The sequence below is a fragment of the Eleginops maclovinus genome, chromosome 1, assembly GCF_036324505.1.
Source record: "Eleginops maclovinus isolate JMC-PN-2008 ecotype Puerto Natales chromosome 1, JC_Emac_rtc_rv5, whole genome shotgun sequence".
Classification (NCBI taxonomy): Eukaryota; Metazoa; Chordata; class Actinopteri; order Perciformes; family Eleginopidae; genus Eleginops; species Eleginops maclovinus.
In genome coordinates this window covers 5,619,993-5,640,435 of record NC_086349.1, presented here as the reverse complement: position 1 = coordinate 5,640,435, position 20,443 = coordinate 5,619,993, and the positions used below count along the sequence as shown (strand labels likewise).

Genomic DNA, 20,443 nt, shown 5'->3' with positions numbered 1-20,443 from the left:
TTTGTAACTGTAAGGGAATACAGTTACCTTTTTTTTGTATCCTGATTGCATAATCCTGTTTCATGTAATCCATTATTTCCAAACTTATATTAAAGGGACTAAGCATCAGAATTGATTGCATTTGCTAGGAAAGATCTGAGGCAAATAAACCAATAAACAAATGCCTCTCAGTTTGTATTTGGTCAACAACCACATCCTAAACCTATTTCCATAAAATGTATTTTGATTTGATTTTGTATTGAACCATGTGCTAAATAGTAGATCCCTACTAGAGGTCATGCTATCATGTGAGGCCTAACGTTGGACCAAGACAACATATAGACAGGATTTCAATTCAATCTGTTTGCTCCTGTTGTCTTCCAGTTGGACCCGGTGTCCGGTCCCGTAGAGGGGGGCACAGTCGTGACCATTTCAGGTTCAAACCTGGGCCAGAGAGCTGAAGACATCCAGAACTCTGTCACAGTGGCGGGGGTCCCCTGCAGCGTGATCAGCAGCAGATATGAAGTCTCCTCTAGGTAAGTGGAGACTTAACCTAAGCATAAACTGCTGCTAAAACTTCTCCAGCTCTTTCTAACTGTGACATTATCATGTCCTCACTCTGTAGGATAGTGTGTGAGACCACCAGCAGTGGAGGGGAGAAGAGCGGCCAGGCCTCGGTCAAAGTGAGGGGCGGGGGACTCGGACTGTCTGCTCAGATCTTCAGATTCCAGGTAAAGAAAAGTAGAAATCTGCACGCCTTAAAAATGTATTTCAGTGCAAATGTGTGTATTGTTTCTGTGTAAATGTAATCAGACTTGTTTTTTGGGCTTATTTGGCATTTATTATTGTATTTATACAATATAGCACTTTGCATACAGAAAAGGTGACACAAAATGCTTCACAAGCCATAAATAAATTCAAATAAATTATATGATGAAAAACAGTACTACTCCCAGGTAAATATAGAGTAACACATAACTGTCATTGATGAAAATCACTTAAATCGATTAATAACAAGTCAATAAACACAGGACTGAATAAAGAAAGAATCTTAGAAAATAATAAAGTAAGATAATACAATTCAAGAGAAAAAAGGTTTAATTAAATTAAAAAACAACCAAAAAAGTTATAAATGTAATTTAAAATAAGAATGAAATCATCATAAATACAATTCAATTAAAAGCCAAATCAAAATGTTAGTCTTGAGTTGTCTCTTAAATTATAAACATTCTCTGCCGCCTTTTTTTGTGTTGATTTTAAGAACGATTCAAAGGCCAGTACCAGAAGAACTGAGGGTTCAACCGGGATCATAAGTTAAAAGCAGAGCGGGGATCCCTTGATGTTTTAAAACCTAATCCTGAAGGGCCACAATTAGACAATGTTAACAGAACCAGACTACTATTTTAATTCTGGGGGTTTAGGTTTTGTGACAGTCGCACCATTTTAAGATTAAATAAAAAACAGATTCAAGTGTGACTGAATAAAGGAAGCATGACTCCACAAATGTAGCTGTTAAATGTGTTTAAAGCCATGAAAAATAAAGATTATTTCTAACCAATTAAGTAAATGACATCCCCCGCATTGCTCTGTTTGATAATGCTCTACTTGAAATGCGGCGTTGTAAATGTAAGTGGCCCTGCGATGCAATAAAGTGCCCTTAGTTACATTGCAGTAAAAGGGCTACCTGCTCCAACAACAGACTTAATTAATTAGCCCAAGTGACAAGCTAATTAATTATACTATCTAGCCGTGAGCAAGCCCTCTAGTGTTTCCCAGAATGCCCCTGTGTCCATTTTATCTCCCCAATAAATCACCCGCTCATTATTGATTACACCTCTTTATGCCTGTCTCTCACTGTCTTCCTTTTATCTTTCTTCTTCATCTCCCCTCCATCACCAGGATCCTGTTCTGAGCAGCATCTCCCCCCAAAGAGGGCCCAAGGCAGGGGGCTCCTCTCTCACCATCAGGGGCCGCAGACTGAGGACGGGACACCCGAGTGAAGTCAGCGTCCTCATCGGAGGGGTTTCCTGCGTAGTGTAAGAGTCGCTAATAGTTCAGGAATGAGTCCTCAACCAGAGAATGAGTTAGCATTTTTGCACTTTAGCGCTGGGTTCCCTCGTGTTGGAGTCTTTTCTTTTTTACGAGTTATGAAAAAAGATCTGTGGATAGACAAGTTTAAATGTTTTTGTTTGATTTACAACATAAATATGTCAGTTAATACCTCGATGTGTCATAAAAAGATGGCTAAAGACGAAAAACCAACAAAATAATGTTTTAAAAAACCATATATACAAATAAATAAATAATGATAGAAAATAGTGATAAAAGAAAAAACGAAAGGTAAAATTTCTAATAAAATATTAAGCAAATAAAACAATGTTTTTTCTTCTAATTCGGTTTTAGTCGCGCCATGTCATTGTAATTCTAAGTCAAAATGGGCACAATTTGGCTTAGAGTGAGTCAATTTCTTTTTGTGAATGTGAAAGTTTACCCAAAACTAAATTAATTGAAGAAAATCAATAACTAAGACGAACATTAGCAGACTTAGCTTAGCGCTGAAGTCATGTGACTGTGATGTAGTTTGTTTTATAGCCAAACTTTATCTTTAATTCTGGCAATTGCATCTTGCTTCAACATTTATAAAAGTGGGGTTAATATGTGGAGATGTAAGGTTTTGCCACAGATCTTATTTTGTACAATATTCCGAAAAAATCAATGGAATAATCCAAATGAGTTTTTGTTGAGGGAGCCATTGTGATGCTAACTTCTAGGTCGGCCTACACAAAGTGTCATCACTACATTAACCATGAGATAAAATCTAACCTTTATCTTTGTGTAAAGGACTGGAAAGCGGGTCTAAAGTGTGTTTCTGTTCAGGCTGAACATCCAGGAGGATCACATCAGCTGTCTGACCAGAGGCAGCAACAGAACAGGGGAACACAGCATCACCGTGAGATTCGGAGGCACGGAGCGCCACCTGCAGGGTCTGGTGTATCACTACACCCCCAATCCCAACATCTCCATGGCTGCCCCGTCCAAAAGCTTTCTCAGGTGCCTATCAGAATAAACAGAGCAATCCTAAAAGAAGATATATTTTCTCATTTAATGGCAGAATTACTACATTTCCCATTTTGTGTTTTTTTTTAATGTAATTTAAATTATATATTTCCCAAGACAAAAATTAAAATGAAAATATGGTTCAAGAAAAATATTTAAGCACACAAACATTTAAGAAGGCATGGGAGAGGGAACTGTCATTGTCTTTTTTATTTAGATCTTAAATTGACATTATATGAGGAAACAGTTATAATGTTATTTTCTTCCGTCCCCCGGCAGCGGAGGACGTATCATCAGAGTCTCCGGTAAGAACCTGGATGTGGTCCAGGAGCCCAAAATGAGGGTGACACTCAGTCCACCTGACACCCTCCCCCCCAGGAGAAAAAGGAGCGTCAGAGGGAGGGGTGGAAGAAGCCTGAGCAGAGGGCGGGATCACCGGGGGGGAATGAAGAGATGGAGGAGGATCGTCCCCGAGGCGGAGTGCCCCGAGGGAACGCTCTGTCACGTCAAACAGGTACGCTCCACGCAGAGAGGGAAATGTTCTGCTTTTCTAAATATGTGTATGTTATCATTTTTCTTGTAACTTAAAAATCAAACACAATGCCAAGGCTGACATACTGACCCTCAGAGGACGTGGCGAGTTGAAAATCTAGATTCTGATATCAAATGAAACAAAAAAAAATCCTGGCCATATTGAAAGGTGTGCCTTGACCTGTCAACTCAAGATATCTAAATGAAAGTTGTTTCAATGGATTCAAAAGTCCCCCTCTACAGACATGCCTAATACAAGTTTGCAATGATGACATCAATTTGTAGGCCGAACCAGTAGTTAGCTTTTATTTCCCCCATCAGATTTCTTTATGTTGCAGAAAGTAAGATATATTGCCAAGACCGGTTTATGATCCCTTGCACATTTTGTTCAGCCGCAGTATCTCCACATAATAACACTAAGATTTTTAAAGCGTAAATGCAATCGCTAGGAGAAAAAAGCTTAGGTTAGGCTATACACAAACTATATCACGGTCGTATGGCAGTGGTTCGCCACCGCTCTCTGTATTTTGTGGACCCAATGACCCCAATTGTGATCATGTGTGGTGATATAGAAGCCCTTTCATAGAGGTGCAACCATTTTTTTAAAACTTTTTTTATCGTTTTTTTTCAAACCAAATCACAGCATGCCTTGACTTCTATGGTTTTCCTGGCATCTTGTTGTGGTTTGTGGGAAGGGTTTTTATCAAGTCTAAAGTCCTCGTAAACAATAACATTAACACCAAAACTAACCCATAATTGCTGAAACAAATGACGAGACATAATATAGCGTGGGGATCTTGATGTCTCTAATAATCTTACTTCCTCTGTTCCTTTTCCTCCAGTATGAATCTGGCTGCACGGTGAACGGCTCCGCCCTAATCCTGTGTCCCACTCCAGCCGTGGGCCCAGAGGCCAGGAGGGCCAGGGTCAAAGTCCACTTTCTGTTGGACAACCTCACTTTTGACTTCAGCGCCGTGGGGGGCGAGCCCTTCAGCTATGAGCCCAACCCGAGGCTCTACCTGCTGAGCCAGAACGACCCCAGCAAACCGTACCACCACAAACCCGGCAGCATCATCTCCGTGGAGGTGGGGGCGCACAGCGTGAACACTGACAACACTGAGATTCCCTACACACATAAATATTGTGGTCAAACTCCGTCATGAATCCTGTATTCCATGTCTTTTTGCCGCTCTAGGGGGAGAACCTGGATCTGGCCATCTACAAGCACGAGGTGGAGGCTCGGATCGGGGAGGGGGTGTGTTCTGTGAAGACCCTGACCCACAATCACCTGTACTGTGAACCGCCGACCCAGCAGCCCTCACTCACCGCCGGAAAGAAGCAGGACAGCATGGAGAGTCTCCCGGAGTTCACAGTGAGAACATTTTACTACATATTTTGAATTCAAAGTATACATTCAGAATGACTCAGGAATTCTGAACCTGTGTTTTCCAGGTGAGGATGGGGAACCTGAACTTCTCTCTGGGTAGAGTGCAGTACGACAGCCAGGCCCAGTCCACCTTTCCTCTGGAGGCCCAGGTGGGGGTCGGAGTGGGGGCCTCTATTGTGGCCCTCATTGTGCTCATCATAGTGCTCATATACAGGTGAACACAGATTGCTCTTATATTATTGCACTTCAACTGATTTACCTCAAAGTCTTTTTCTTTATTCTTCAGATTATTTTTTACGAAGTCTAAAGAGACAACTTAAGGGACGAAATGTTTTATTCTTATACAGATTTAAATAGTATTCCCATTGTGTTTAAGACGAGAAAACATTTGTTTTTGTTTTGATCACAACAGTATTCCTGAAAAAAAAATCAAATCAGAATGATTATGATCATCACTCAAAGTTTTTTGTCCTCATTTTTCATAGAATGTGTTGTTTGAAACGATTATCCTGGAAAAAACTTATTTTCCCCCTATTTTTGAGTCATGAACAAATATAAAAAGTATCAGACTTTTTCCTCACTTGCCTCTCAGGGCTTCCGTTCATCACCACTAACAGGCTGCTTTATTTCTCTACCTAAATGTTGTCTGCCTCATGTTGTTCAGGAGGAAGAGCAAGCAGGCCATGAGGGACTATAAGAAGGTTCAGATACAGCTGGAGAACCTGGAGACCAGTGTGAGGGACCGCTGCAAGAAGGAGTTCACAGGTACAGGCCAAAAGTTCTTACTTTTAGAAAAAAACATCAGTTCAGGAGCTTTTTTCATAATCGTTGATGTGAATGCGCCATAGTTAGACATCTCTAGTCCCTGGACAGATGTTTCCGAGATTTTGCAGATGTTAAGATGTTTAATTGTACTTATAAAATTGTTATAAAAAACATTTAAAGCATGCAATATCGAAGGTTTGTTAATAATAATATAAATAATAATTCATGACATGCCACATTTTTTTTTAATGCACATAGCAACAGCATGTTATTTCTCAACTTTGATCATTACTTTAGAGTGTATATATAATATTCATGGTTTACTTTGTAGAAGAAGGTTGGTCTACCCTATTATTTTTTTAACTTATTCTGCCCATTCTTTTTTTAAATTTTTAAAATGTATGTAACATAACTTGTTGTTTTTTTAAAATACATCTCATACATTTTTGATTTTATATATGAATTTTCGATGTATTTTCAACTCTGTTTTATACTTATTTGGGCTGTTGTTTTTTTAAACTATTATAATTTATTTATTTATTTAGTCTTTAGTCTTCACAGATGTGTGGCTTATGATACGGCATGTCTCTTAGTTTGGTTTTACACATACTGTCTGTGAATTTTGTATTTTGAGCGTATGTATGGATAAACCAATATATGTTTTACAAGAACAGAGCAATGGTTTGCAGTTTCATACTTTTTATGTATTGTAAATATAGTGACAAGTTATAATAATAATAATAATAACAATAATAATAAACATAAGGAATACAAACTAAGTCTTAATTCCGTTACCGTCCTCCAGACCTGATGACAGAGATGATGGACATGTCCAGTGATCTGGTGGGCTCGGGGATACCCTTCCTGGACTACCGGGCGTACGCCGAGCGCATCTTCTTCCCCGGCCACCAGGAGTCTCCACTGAGACGAGATCTGGACGTCCCAGAGAGTCGGAGGCAGACGGTGGAGCAGGGGCTGGTGCAGCTGTCCAACCTGCTCAACAGCAAACTCTTCCTCACCAAAGTGGGTTATTTTTTCCTAATCGGAGCAGGTTACTAAACAAATAGTTGTCTTAACGGTGTTCACCACATTACAGGAATAGTGTGTTATTGGGAAAGATACTCACATCAATATTCCATGCTTTTTCTCAGAAATAAGGAAAATAATCTTCTTCCCCCGTACAGTTGAATGCCATTTTATTTGTTTCTAAAGTTTTTTTTACAACACAAATCACTTTCCAATAACTTAACAATAATCAAAATGTCTTTCTCTCTCAAAAAAATAAAAGAGCCACCCAAAACGTTTTTTATTCACCTCATGTTCACATATCAAAAAGTAATTTATACTGGAAACATTGTTTTATTTTCTTTCCACCCGGTCACACTTTTTCCAGCTATAAAATATTCACCATGCATTTTTTTTCTGAATCAGGATAAGGTTTACTACCAGGTAGAATACACAAATACAAGGATTGTTTTTTTTGTGCAAATACAAACAGAAAGGTGACATACGTTGTAAAAAAAGGAGGAAATATATCGCTTTTTCAAAATTAAAACTAATGTTAACACAAGCTTTAAATATGCACAAAACAATCCAAAGTTAAGTACAACAAGAATATGACAAATAACTTTGGATAGTCAAATGTGTGCACTATACCAGAATCTAAAGTTGTTTCCTCTGTGGTCTGTCCAGTTTATCCACACTCTGGAGGTCCAGCGGACGTTCTCCCCCAGGGACCGGGCCTATGTGGCCTCTCTGCTGACGGTGGCCCTGCACGGAAAACTGGAGTACTTCACCGACATCCTGAAGACGCTGCTCAACGACTTGGTGGAACAGTACGTGGCCAAGAACCCCAAACTGATGCTCAGGAGGTAAGGGGGGGAGTAGGTTTCTTAATAACTTTAATTTTACTTACTTTTACTTTTTTCATCCATAAATGTTTTTCTTACTTTTTCTATACCAGAACGGAATCTGTGGTGGAGAAGCTTTTGACCAACTGGATGTCCATCTGCCTCTTTACCTTCCTGAGAGTATGTTGTCAGGGCACTAACTTAAGTCAGATGCTGTGGTGTTAATACTGTGCTGACCTGTATCTTTATGCTTTGCCAGGAATCAGCAGGGGAGTCCTTCTACATGCTGTTCAGAGCCATAAAGCACCAGGTGGACAAAGGCCCCGTGGATGCCGTGACAGGGAAAGCAAAGTACACACTGAACGACAACAGGCTGCTGCGAGAGGACGTGGAGTACAAGACGTTGGTAAGAAAAACACACATAGATACATTACAATACCACGACCCTGGTTAGTATGTTAACAATGCCATGATGTATTTTAGCAGGAAGTTAGCATCTCAAAGACTCCCTCGATAAAAAAGCTATGGGAATTTTTGAGTATTGCAGAAAATAAAATCTGTGGTGACATATGTTTATGATACTTAGATATTTTGTTCAGCAGGACATTATCCACATATTAACACCACTATGTGATTTGCAATCAGTAAAAGTACAAATCTAATGTAAGGCTATAAACTAACTACCATCATGTTCAAATGGCCGAGCGTCACCTCCGCTAAGCTAAAGGTGGCTAATGTTCAGCATGACTATTTTTGGTGTTGTTATAACCGGATTTTTTATTTTGCTCCTTTTCCTCTCCTTTTTTGGCATTCACTTTGTGTAGCTCTATGGATCCAACCTAAAAAAATGTCTCACCAAAACATACTATACATTTGATTATTCTTGTATTAAATAAAGAGAATTTTCAGAATTAGAAAAAAAAGTTTTATTCCAACTCACACACTTCCCCACAAACTGAAATTGTACAGTATTACAAGACGTCCATCAGTAACCCCCCCCCCCCCCTCCTCTTCTTCTGTGCAGACCTTGAATGTTGTGATGCCCGCTGCAGCCTCCACCGGGGGCACCACCACGCAGACGGTTCCTGCCAAAGTCCTGGACTGTGACACCATCACGCAAGTGAAGGAGAAACTTCTTGAACAAACCTGGAAGGGAACCTCCTATTCCCAGAGGCCACACATCGACTCATTACACCTCGGTGCGTTCAGGTTATGTTGGAATATCAGGCTGCGATTTAGCATTGATAAGTGGGCTGTTAGTCAGATGGAGCAGTTGTACGAAATATATTGTATTTTAAATAGCAGATTTGACTTACCGGTGGCATTTAAATGTCGAATGCCACTTCCATTTTGAATTTTCTCGAAAAAAATCATATTTTTTTCTTCTGTACAGTTGTTTATGACTTTGAAAGAACATTTAAGGTCAATCATTTAATAAAGTCCCTAATGGGCTTCCATATTTCATTGTTAGTGTTCAAGCACGGAGCATTTCTCTGATGCTAAAAAGGCCATCCAGCAAATATCTATTCTACAAAAATCCTTCTTCAAAGCTGCAGACAATCCATGTAGATATTATAAAGCAGGATTAGAGTTTTCAGACACAAAGAGTTAAATCTTTGGATCAAAGAGTTACCGAGCCTTTACCATACGCACGGGGATTAAAAAAATAAATGAAATTGTCCTTTTTTTGGAACAACAGATAAAGACACATCTTTTTAGATTAGCTTTTTATTAGCGACAGTCCCTTTAAATGCTATTTTAGTCTTTATTATTTACCCAATTTTATTTTGTTTTATTTATTTGATAAGCCTTAAAGGGTTTTAACCTGTATTAATAGCAACATGTTCTTTTAATCTTTTAATCGTTTAACCTTTTATTATAAAGGCAAAGTTATTTATTATTAATTACTGTCATCTTTTATTTTTTTTATAAATATATTTTACTTTTATTTTATAGGGTTTTATATTTTTGCATTGATTCACGTGTTGTGTCTTATTTTTCCGAGAGGAATCATTATTTCATTTGTTGTATTTTATTTTTATTATCATACCTTTTACCTCAATGTTTCTCTTAACCTGTTAAAATGTAATATTTTGTTGCTATGCTGCAAGTATCTGAAAAGTATGTTGTTGTTTGCTGTAAACTTGATTTATGCCAAGCACTTTGAGCTGCACGTGCTGCTTGAAAAGGGCTACATAAATAAAGCTTTATTATTATTGTTATATATGTACATTGGTTTTTTTTCCTGCAGAGTGGCGTTCAGGTGTCGCAGGTCACCTGATCCTCTCAGACGAGGACCTGACGTCCGTAGTACAAGGCTTATGGAAGCGCCTGAACACACTGCAGCACTATAAGGTCAGTACAAGTCACACACACACTAACACACACGCACATTAAACTTGCATGCTGATTGTTTAAGGCTGGAAGTCTTACACTTGGTATTACATTTTGACACAGGTTCCTGATGGAGCGACGGTGGCCCTCGTCCCCAGGAACACCAAAAACCATCTCCACGACAGCCATGATTACATGCCTGGAGAAAGTAAGTGTTTTTTGTAGAGCATACACACATATTCTGAATTAACACTTACACAAAAAGTCTACGTCTACACAAACAAATAATTTGGATGTTTTTTTTATTTATTTATAATGGATATTAATGGAATAATACTGTATTTTATATATGGCTTTGAATTGGACAGAATTTATCAATGTATTCTTTTTTATTCCTATTTATTCATTCCTTCTTATTTAGTTTTATTTAATTTGTTCATTTTATTCCATCCTTTGTTCATTGACTTCTGTTGGTTTTAAGTCTTTCTAATTATCCTAAATGTATGTCATATTTGCTATTTATTACCTGGGATAGGGTATTGGTTTGTAAAGCACATTGTGTTGCCCTTTTGTGTAGGAAAAGTGCTATTTAAATAATGTTTGATTTGATTTGGAAAAGAAACATTTCTATTGGTTGAACCGAATGAGAATGACCAGCAGAGAGCGCTGTCTGACTGTCTATACAGGTTCAAAAGGTTCAAAGGTTTTACTTGTCATACAGCACAGCAGATACAAATCTTATATCCCATGCTCCTCCAACAACTCAGCATACACAGTGCAAATAAGATGAATAAAATAATGCAAACATTAGACAAGAATAAAATGTATAATATATAGATATGTGTGTACTATAACAGATGTGAGTAGACATTCACAGAGCTCAGGAGTTCAGCAGTCTTATAGCCTGTGGTATAAAACTGTCCCTGAGTCTGGTGGTCTTGGTCGGATGCTGCGGTACCGTCTGCCAGACGGCAGCAGACAGAACAGATTGTTGCTGGGGTGATGGGGGTCCTTTAATATCCTACCGGCCTTCTTCCTACACCGCTGGGTGTAGAGGTCCTCCATGGATGGCAGCTCCATCCTGGTGATGTGCTGAGCAGTTTTCACCACCCTTTCATGTGTTGTGTAGTGCGGGATAAAAGGAAGTAGGAACTCAAAGTCAGCAATAAAGATAGAGATAAAACTGCAGAAAGATTGTCAATATTATTTAATATAACTGTATCTTTATTCCATTATCTGCTGTTATATTTATAATAGTATTTACAGTACTAATGACAGTTTTCACACTATTCAAAACACTGAAATGATCCAAATTGGATAAATCTGCTTTGTACTTGGTTGGGATTTTCCTGCTTAACCAAGATGACTCTAAAGTCTTATTCTGATGTTTTCTCCCCCTCCAGAGACCCCCATGCTGGATGACATGGAGGAGGGGGGGGTGAGGCTGTGGCACCTGGTGAAAGCCAACGAGGAGTCGGAGCTGCCCAAACACAGGAGGGGCAGTGTGAGGGAGAAGGGGGGGGAGAGGGCCAAGGCCATCCCCGAGATCTACCTCACCCGCCTGCTCTCCATGAAGGTAACACACACTCTTATATTCAGAACATGTTGGCCTCACTTTGAAAAATATGCTTATAAAAGAAAAAAAGACAAGAATAAATGTGATTAGAATATTTTCAATTCTCAGTTTAAACCCTCAGTCGTGATTATCATAAATGATGGAATTTAGAACACTATAAATCAAAAGATTACCCAGAGCGAGATTGAGTGTGTGGATATGCGTACAGATCTTGTTTATTTATCTGCTTTACTTTTCTCCGCTCCATCTCAGGGCACGCTGCAGAAGTTCGTGGATGATCTGTTCACGGCGATCCTCAGCACCAGCCGTCCTGTTCCTCTGGCTGTCAAGTACTTCTTCGACCTGCTGGATGAGCAGGCTCTGCAGCACGGCATCAACGACCCCGAGACCATCCACATCTGGAAAACCAACAGGTAACCCATGGCAGCTTCGGAAAGGTCTGCATGTTGAAGCCAGAACGAAACCAACTTCTGCTGCATTTGAGAAACGTTGTAAACACACATCGGGAGAAACGTCGGCCAAAGATTTAGGAACCTCATGTTTCAGTACAGCCTACGCACATACAACACATGTACCACAGCTGGCTGCATAGTTTTACTATGACCGCATGTTAGAATACATAAAAAAATCTGGATCTTTTTGGGGAATTTACAATATCAAAAATGCACAAATGTTACCACAGCTCAAAAAATGAATTATCAAGGGTATTACTTTGGTTCATTTGGTCAAAAATAAATAAAAACGTTTTTTTGGGGGGGGCTTATAAGTGTGTATTCACATTGATTTTCTTTCATTTAAGAGAAAATGGACTATGGACTGCATGGATATTTCAATCAGGAGAGACTTGTTTTAATTAAAGAAACCTTTATTGGCCTGTGCACAAGATGCTATACATGTTATATGACACATTTTCAGACACAAAGGCTTTACATCAACATTAACACACACTAGTTAAGAGAGGAAACAAAAGAAAAGACACACTATAAATAAACCCAGAGGAATATATATGGAGAGATACAAAGTAGTTTAAAATTGTAAATACAGATAATGTTGCAAGAAGTGTAATGATAAAACAAAGTTAAATGACTTCTGGGTAAGCAGCAATACAAATAAATGTTTTTTGCCTCAACTTAAAAGAACTCTTTGTTGCAGATGTGCAGCGCCTAAAAACTAGCTTTTCCGTGTTTGGTTCTAACCCGGGAACAATGAGTAAGCCCGCCCCTGAAGATCTGAGGGCTCTGGTTGGCTTGTAACAAAGCAGCATGTCCGACATATATTGGGGGTCCCAAACCATGAAGTGCTTTATAATTTAGTGATAACATTTTAAAATGGATAGTTATTGGTAGCCAGTGCAGAGATGTAAGACCTGGGTTGGTCTGTTCTACTCTAGAGTCTATGTTAATAGTCTATGGCGATTAGACCCAATTATATCATTGGATGGGTGGGGGCTGCCATAATTAGAATAGGAAACCCCCCGGGGTCTAGTCACTGGGGGTGATGTTGATGGGATTGGATGAGGATGGAGAGGATGCTGAATATTTGGATTTGATAATGATGAACTTGGAGAACAGATTTAAAGTTTGACTGCAGCCCACTGATTGGCTGCTGGAGATTGTGGTTGAATTTAATTGGTTAAGAGTGGACGCCCATAATAAGCTCATTATAGATGCTGAGGAGTGAATGAATGTATAGCCAGTCTTCCTGACTGAATTAACGCTTAAAAGCAAAATAATATACAGAATTGAGGGAAATATTCCAAGAAAAAAACATTAGTGAATTTATAAAAAATACATAGATATTTACTGAGATTAAAGTGGTCAATAAATGGAGAAAACATCATAGATTTACGAGAAAATAAGTGAATATTGACCGTTGAAATCTAAATAAAATGGTTCATTATGGCATTTTTTTTGGTCTGACATTAATGAGTTTCTCTTTTCTTATTGTCAGTTTACCGCTGCGGTTCTGGATCAACATCCTGAAGAACCCGCAGTTCATCTTCGACGTGCAAACCTCGGACCACGTGGACGCCGTGCTGTCAGTCATCGCTCAGACCTTCATGGACTCCTGCACCATTGCTGACCACAAGCTGGGACGGGTGAGATCAATGTCAATATAACACAGCGTTATTAAACTGTACCGCTGAGGCTCTAGTAGTAAAAGTAATTTTAAAAAAGCGCTATGCTACAACAATAGGGTTGCTAGTGCTCAGATATTATAAACGGATATTACTTGCATGTATTTTAATGGTTTATATCCATCTATAACCTTTCATATTTTTTTTCAACCAGCTTTGACACATCTGTCCAGGGACTACAGATGAAAAATGATAATAAAATACAGATCAATTAATTAATTAAATAAATAAATTGTACACTAGTGTATATTCTATTTAAATGATAAGTTAGCAATAATTACAGTTTTTTAAATTACATTTAAATTCATTAGCTCAGTGAATTAGGTGAATTAATAATGATCTTCTCATAATGTGAGTAGCATATTTAAATCAACAACTCTTTATACGAGCTGTTGAACATGATATAATTTGTCTTCCTCTTTCAGGACTCTCCCATCAACAAGTTGCTGTACGCCCGAGACATCCCGCGCTACAAGCAGATGGTGGAGAGGTAAGAATATGGCAGCAGGTTGCCCCACTGACCCCAGGCATAAAAATCACAGGGAGGGAGAGAAGGAAAGAAGGAAAGAGGGAGCTCGGCCTCGGACAATCTGTCGAGGCAGACACTGCAGACTGCCTGCCAGGCCTCCATGCATGGCTGGTCTGAGAGCAGACTGCTAGACTTACTGCTGTCTGCTGCACATCACACTGGTGACGGAGGAAAGCTGCTTCGACAGATTTTTCTGGAACATATTGGCCAGTTTAGTCCTATCCAGGGTTGAAAGATAACTATAAAAATGGAATCTGTTACAATTACTTGTTACCTGTACTTTGGGATAACCTCGATATCAAATTATTTTGGGCAACTACTGCGTTTATCTGAGAGGGAAACAAGGGGAAACACGGTGGATCACACGTGGCAAAAGGTCCCATCCTGGTCCTCCACATGGGGTCCAAACCCTAGTACATCGGCTGCCCCACCTCTACCAACTGAGCTTTAAGGGGTCCAACACTGCGTTTTGTACAAACTCTGATTTCCAATTCCATAACAAAAGCGACTTTATCTTTTGGATTTATACTCATTAGGTTTAAAGTCAAAGAGAATATTTTTTTCTTTGTAACTGACCCAAGTTTGGCTTCTGATGAACACATCCTTGAGTCTAAAAAGATGAATAGTTTTCTTCTCAGATTGCATTGTGTCCACATCAATGTGTCTGTACCTCCTGAACCTCATGCAGACAGCAGTCAGGAGGAGGTGATGGTGCTGTCCAATAGAATTTAAGACTCTTGATAATCCATCCAATTTCAAATCCAAAGAGCAGGGTATTTATTCCCAAACAAAAGTAGAAAGATTAATATTATTTCAACCTTAATTCAATTTCCTTATTTTCTATACAAACTCCTCTCTCCCCAGGTACTACGCAGACATCCGTCAGACCATCTCCGCCAGCGACCAGGAGATGAACTCTGCTCTGGCTGAACTCTCTCGTGTACGTTCCCTCTCTTGTTCTTCCCATTTTGCAAGCATAACCTCTTTATGTTGGCCGAGGTTGAACACATAATTCAACTTAAGGTCCTGGAAGTCACTGTGCGCCTGACAAGCTAGAAGTGGAGTTTGAAATAAAATATGAATGGCAACCGATGCAATTTTGAACAACCTCCCGCCCTCACCCTCTCACTCCTATTCTTTTCTCTCCTCACATTACAGAACTACACAGCAGAGGTCAACTGCCTCGTGGCTTTACATGAGCTGTACAAGTACATCAACAAATACTACGATCAAGTGAGTACACCGGAGCTTGTTGTGCTGTTGTTCGGATGCTCCTCGACTACATGCACAAATAATTTAGTTTCTGTAAGTGCTGGAATACAGTAGGGGAATGGTATCTGCTGCGTCTCTCAGATACCAGTGCAAACGGCAGCTAGGGCTGGGTATCACCTCAGAACTCCAGATGTTTCCTATTCACAAGGTCCCAAATTTGAGTTCCGTTTAGGGATATTTTAGCTTAGGGTTGGAGTTAGTGTTAGGGTTGACCAATTTAGCTTGGTTATGAAATATTCTACTGCTGGTCCCAGAAATGCAATGGCGGCCAACGCTACTTACTCAACTCTTGGTTTGTCAGCTGAATCCTTTTATTTTGAAACTGCAACAAAGAAAATGTTGTGTTTGCATTGAACATATTTGTTTCTTGTAGTCTGACCTCAAGCACCAAGTAGGAAAGACAGCAAATATACAAGTATTGCACCATCAGTTGGAGATAGGAACTTTTACCATAGTGTATCCTCATTGGGCATTAACTAAGGATTCAACATCAAATCAAATCAAACTTTATTTGTATACCCCAATATCACAAAACGCATGGGCTTTACAGATTAAAAACAATCAACAACATTGTAAATGATGGAGTTACAGCAAAATGAGAAGGCAAGATAGTGTAATACAAATAGAAATACAAAAATAAGATAACAGCAAAAGACAATAAAAATACATAAAACATCCAAATTGATCAAATTACGCACCATCAAAGTAAAATGCAAGCTCTAACCAAAAGGTTTGTTAAAAATGTAGGCCTTCAGCGCAATCTTAAAAGTTTGGACACACTGCCTCTCTGATTAAAACAGGAAGTTTGTTCCAGAGCATGGGCGCTTGGTAGCTGAACGCTCTGACTCCTGATCTTGTTTTACGGACTCTGTGCAACATTAACAGACCTGCCCCCCGGGAGCGTATTTTGTAGTGGGGCAATAGTGGATTAAGATATCTTTTAGGTACGAAGGTGCCTGACCATTTAGCGCTTTGTAAGTTAAAAGAAGTATTTTTTTTTATTTGCTTTACTGGTAGCCAGTGTAGAGCAGCTAATATTGGAGTGATGTGCTCCATTTTCCTGGTTTTAGTTAGTATACGGGCTGCAGCATTTTGTACGAGCTGAAGGTTTTAAATGGATGTGGTGGGACAGCCTGATAGAGTTTCAGTCATTCAGCCTAGAGCAGTGTTTCTCAAACTTTTTCAGACCAAGGACCACTTAACCAATAAAAAAATACTCACGGACCACCTAACTCCCCCAATATCCCAAAACAAGATTCAAGATTCAAGAAGCGTTATTAATCCCGAGGGAAATTGAGGTGCAACAGTTCAATACAAAGAAGGAAGGAGAAATATACACTAAATCAGTGGCGGGCCGTGCATTTCACACCTAGGCCTTCAGTGATGTCCTACACAGTCCTACCTGAATTATTCCACCTCTTAATACCATCATTATGACGCCATGGCTCTAGACACTATACATTTAGACAGAAACGCAGTATAACCGGGCATTGCATCACCTTAACATAGTCAAGTACAACAGAGTTATATTAATATTTCCGAAGCATTTATAATCAATACATCAGCATTTACAGTTAACTTAATTAATCAGATTATCTGACACACCGCTCCTTGACACCTGTGTCCGTCACATAACGCAGAACAAGTGCCAGCTGTGCTACATTACCCACATCTGACGTCTCGTCCACCATAACAGCGACAAAGGGTGCTTTTTTAACCTTCATTTTGATCTCTTCTTCCATCACTTCAGCAATAGCATAAATCAGGTCGTTTTGTATTTTGCCTGACGTCCCAGTAAACATGTTGTTTGTGTACAGGTGGTAATGCAAATCTGTGTTGTTCTCAGCAAGAAAAGAAAGAAGCTCCACGTAGTGTCCTCTGTTTCTGGACTCGGCGCTTTCATCGTGTCCCATAAATGAAAGTTCCTGTTTACCCAAAAACAGGACACAATCAATCAGTCTTTCAATATTTCCCTATTTTTGTTCACCCTTTCGTTGTGGAGCTCCGTTTCCCTGCGCACTTGTTCGTTGAGCTGTAGATCCACTCGGGTGTCCCCAAAGGTTTTCAAAAGCACCAGTGCTTCCAAGTGCCCAGCTGTGCTTTGGTGTCTCGTTGCTGCCTTGGTTAGACAACTCAAGTTTGCAAATTTAGTGTGGCTCCAAACACCAAATCGATCAGTTGCAAATACCAGGCATTCCCGGCAGTACAATTTGCAGTGCCTCTCGGAGGCTGTGAGCCAGGGGTACCGCTCGTAGTTTCCCTGCTGTGCTAGGCTCGCTAGCGTTGGAGTTGGTCGTTCCCTTTTCAAGATGTGTAGCTTTACTTGAAAAGTTCGTTTTGAAAATGGCGTTGTAATTATATCTTCGACCAAATTGATCTCTTCTCCTCCTTCAGCCATTGTGGGTTGAAAAAAATAGCTTGTAGAAATCTACACAAATTAGCTCGCTCAAGTTCTAGTTCTGTTTGCTAGCTTTGCCCATAGACTGTATGGCTCTGCCTACTGCCTAGCTCTGCCTCTCAATAGTGCGTATCCAATCAGAAGATGTGCACGTGCTAACGTTAGCGTACGCCTGCTAGCTGGCCCGTTGTCGCCACCTCGAAATCTGATTGGTTAACGCCACAGTTTTGTTTGCGTTCACTTTAAGCTACAGCCGCCCGCACTGTTGATTCTGAAGGCCTAAGGGCAGATTTGTTTGACCCTAGCAACACATTATGGCTGAAATATGATTGGATAAAAGCTCTAACATAAAGGCTAGCCCTCCAAATCTCGTTCTGAGGCTGGAAGCAGCGCAGCCAAGACGAACGCTATAAAATGAAGAGAATAGACTTTGGGGAATAATTTAATTCGTATTTGTGCAAAAAATATATCAAAATTAAATTTATATTCTGATGATGTTTAGGCCAGCAGAGAAGGCCTTGCTGGCCCTGACGGCCCACCACTGCACTAAATATAACTAAATATACACCAAATATAACTAAATATAAACTAGGATAAATACAATAGGCCTGCTTACTACTCCAACAGTATATTACAAATTACAGCCTAATAATAACAGCTTTATGTGACCTTCTCTATATCGCTCGTTCACACATTAAATCAACAATACAAATACAACTACGGATTCTACAAGCATTTCGTTCACATGCGATTTAAACGGTAAATGTTGATAGATTTTACACATCATATGAAACATAGACTACATTTATTACTGAGTTTATGTCCGAGCGAACAGAGAGATACGCAAAATGCACCGCATTTAGTACGACACAAACTTCTGCTGTGTATTTTCAAAAATAAAATACAGTAAAACTATGGTTGCAGGCCCAAGTTTAACAAGAATTTAACAATAAACACAAGGTAATTATTTACACTGTTACATTTACAAATAGCATTGTTTACTCACTCATACACTGCGTGTCTCTGTTGCTACCTAATGGGAGGAATGGTGCTGCTTGTGCTGAGACATCAGTGAAACAATGTCTGGATCCAAACTGGAGAGTTTTAGTCTCATATCACAGTCCACATTGATCCTGTTACGCTGCTTTGTTTTCAGACCAACAAGTGTAGAAAAACCAACTTCACAGTTGTAGGTGGTTGGAAACGGCATCAACAGTTTCAGAGCAGCGTCAGCCAGCTCTGGGTGCTCATGCTGGACGTGGACCCAAAAGTCCGTCAAGCTTTTCTCTCTGAAAGTCGTCCTCAGTGTCCCATCAGATGCGATGTCCACAAGGCTGTCAACCTGTCTTGATGGGAGCTTGGAACTGACATGTTCGATGTGCGTTTTGTCCCCAAGTGGATTCCTGATCCACTCATAGTCTGCATCTAGTTCTGGGAAATATCTTCCCAGCTGAAAGTGAAGGCCTTGCAGATGTTCCTTGAAGGCTGCAACTGTGCCGCCGTCCAGCTCTTCATCTGCAGCGAGGAGAAAATCCACAAGCGTCGGAAAACAGTCAAACTCCTGGCGATCCAGACGGACACACCACAATTCCATCTTGAGGCGTGCGGCTTTAATTTTGTCCTGCACATTGAAGGCGGTGACGGCTTTTCCCTGCAGCGCTAAGTTCGAAGCATTGAGTGCGCTAAAGACATCGGCCAGATATGCCAATTTTGAGAGCCACTGGAAATCATGCAGTCTGTCATACAGTTCATCAGTATGATGCAAGAATAACATCACCTCATCGCGCAGTTCAAATACACGGGTGAGAACTTTCCCACGCGACAGCCAGCGAACTTCAGTATGGAAAAGCAGTTTTGTGTGTTCACTTCCCATTTCATCACACAGAGCTTTAAAAAGACGTGTGTTCAGTGCTTTGGTTTTTATTGTATTAACAATTTTCACAGACTCGTCCAGTACTGATTTGAGGCATGGTGGCATTTTTTTCACAGCCAGCTGTTCTCTGTGAATGCAACAGTGTGTTGCTGTGGCGCAAGGTGCAACTGCGCGTATGCGCGCTGCCAGTCCCTTGTGTTTCCCAGTCATTGCAGTTGCACCATCTATGCAAATACCAACACATCGTGTCCAGTCGATATTATTCTGCAGGATGAAATCGTTGACTGAGTCAAAAATGGCTTCCCCTGTGGTGTTGGTCGGCAGGGAACGACAAAACAGAAATTCATCCTGCACACTGCCATCATAAATGTACCTTACAAAACACAGCAGATTTGCCTCATTCACATATCAGTTGACTCGTCCAGTTGCAGTGTGAAAAACTGGCTTTGGCGTAAACGTGTGATCAGCTGATCTTTCACATTTTCAGCCATGGCTGTTATTCGCCGCTGGACATTATCATTGGAGAGGGGGACCCTGTTAATTTCGTCGCTTGCTTTCTCCCCAAACAATACATTAGCCATAACCTTGGCAGCTGGCTTGACTAAATTCTCAGTTATCGAATGAGGTTTCCCTGTTTTTGCGATGAGAAGGGATACCCTGTATGATGCCTCTGTAGCCTTCGCATTTTCCCCCGTCGCAAAAAAATGTGAGGGCGCCTTCGTCATGTGTTTTTTAAGTTCATCACGTTTTCTCTC

General features: G+C 40.1%; 2 protein-coding genes across 3 annotated transcripts in view; one reads left to right on the top strand and one right to left on the bottom strand.

Moving 5' to 3' along the window:
• LOC134865410 (plexin-B1-like) overlaps nt 1-20,443 on the top strand; it is a 75,368-nt gene that overhangs the window by 50,382 nt on the left and 4,543 nt on the right. For both annotated transcript variants that reach the window (XM_063884903.1, XM_063884912.1), the window contains 22 exons: nt 364-515; nt 605-710; nt 1,879-2,015; nt 2,857-3,030; nt 3,316-3,550; nt 4,410-4,652; nt 4,763-4,939; nt 5,020-5,168; nt 5,619-5,719; nt 6,525-6,742; nt 7,412-7,590; nt 7,683-7,749; nt 7,829-7,975; nt 8,594-8,768; nt 9,821-9,924; nt 10,027-10,111; nt 11,307-11,479; nt 11,732-11,892; nt 13,430-13,577; nt 14,042-14,106; nt 15,010-15,085; nt 15,304-15,378. In XM_063884903.1, the coding sequence (XP_063740973.1) occupies nt 364-515; nt 605-710; nt 1,879-2,015; nt 2,857-3,030; nt 3,316-3,550; nt 4,410-4,652; nt 4,763-4,939; nt 5,020-5,168; nt 5,619-5,719; nt 6,525-6,742; nt 7,412-7,590; nt 7,683-7,749; nt 7,829-7,975; nt 8,594-8,768; nt 9,821-9,924; nt 10,027-10,111; nt 11,307-11,479; nt 11,732-11,892; nt 13,430-13,577; nt 14,042-14,106; nt 15,010-15,085; nt 15,304-15,378 (3,147 nt within the window). The remainder of the gene's footprint in view (nt 1-363; nt 516-604; nt 711-1,878; nt 2,016-2,856; nt 3,031-3,315; nt 3,551-4,409; nt 4,653-4,762; nt 4,940-5,019; nt 5,169-5,618; nt 5,720-6,524; nt 6,743-7,411; nt 7,591-7,682; nt 7,750-7,828; nt 7,976-8,593; nt 8,769-9,820; nt 9,925-10,026; nt 10,112-11,306; nt 11,480-11,731; nt 11,893-13,429; nt 13,578-14,041; nt 14,107-15,009; nt 15,086-15,303; nt 15,379-20,443) is intronic.
• LOC134869772 (zinc finger BED domain-containing protein 5-like) lies at nt 19,584-20,179 on the bottom strand (the record flags this gene model as incomplete). The annotated part of the gene is given in 2 exon segments (XM_063891702.1): nt 19,584-20,092; nt 20,095-20,179. Coding segments are annotated over 2 exon segments (594 nt in total), but the record flags the coding sequence as incomplete, so codon positions are not given.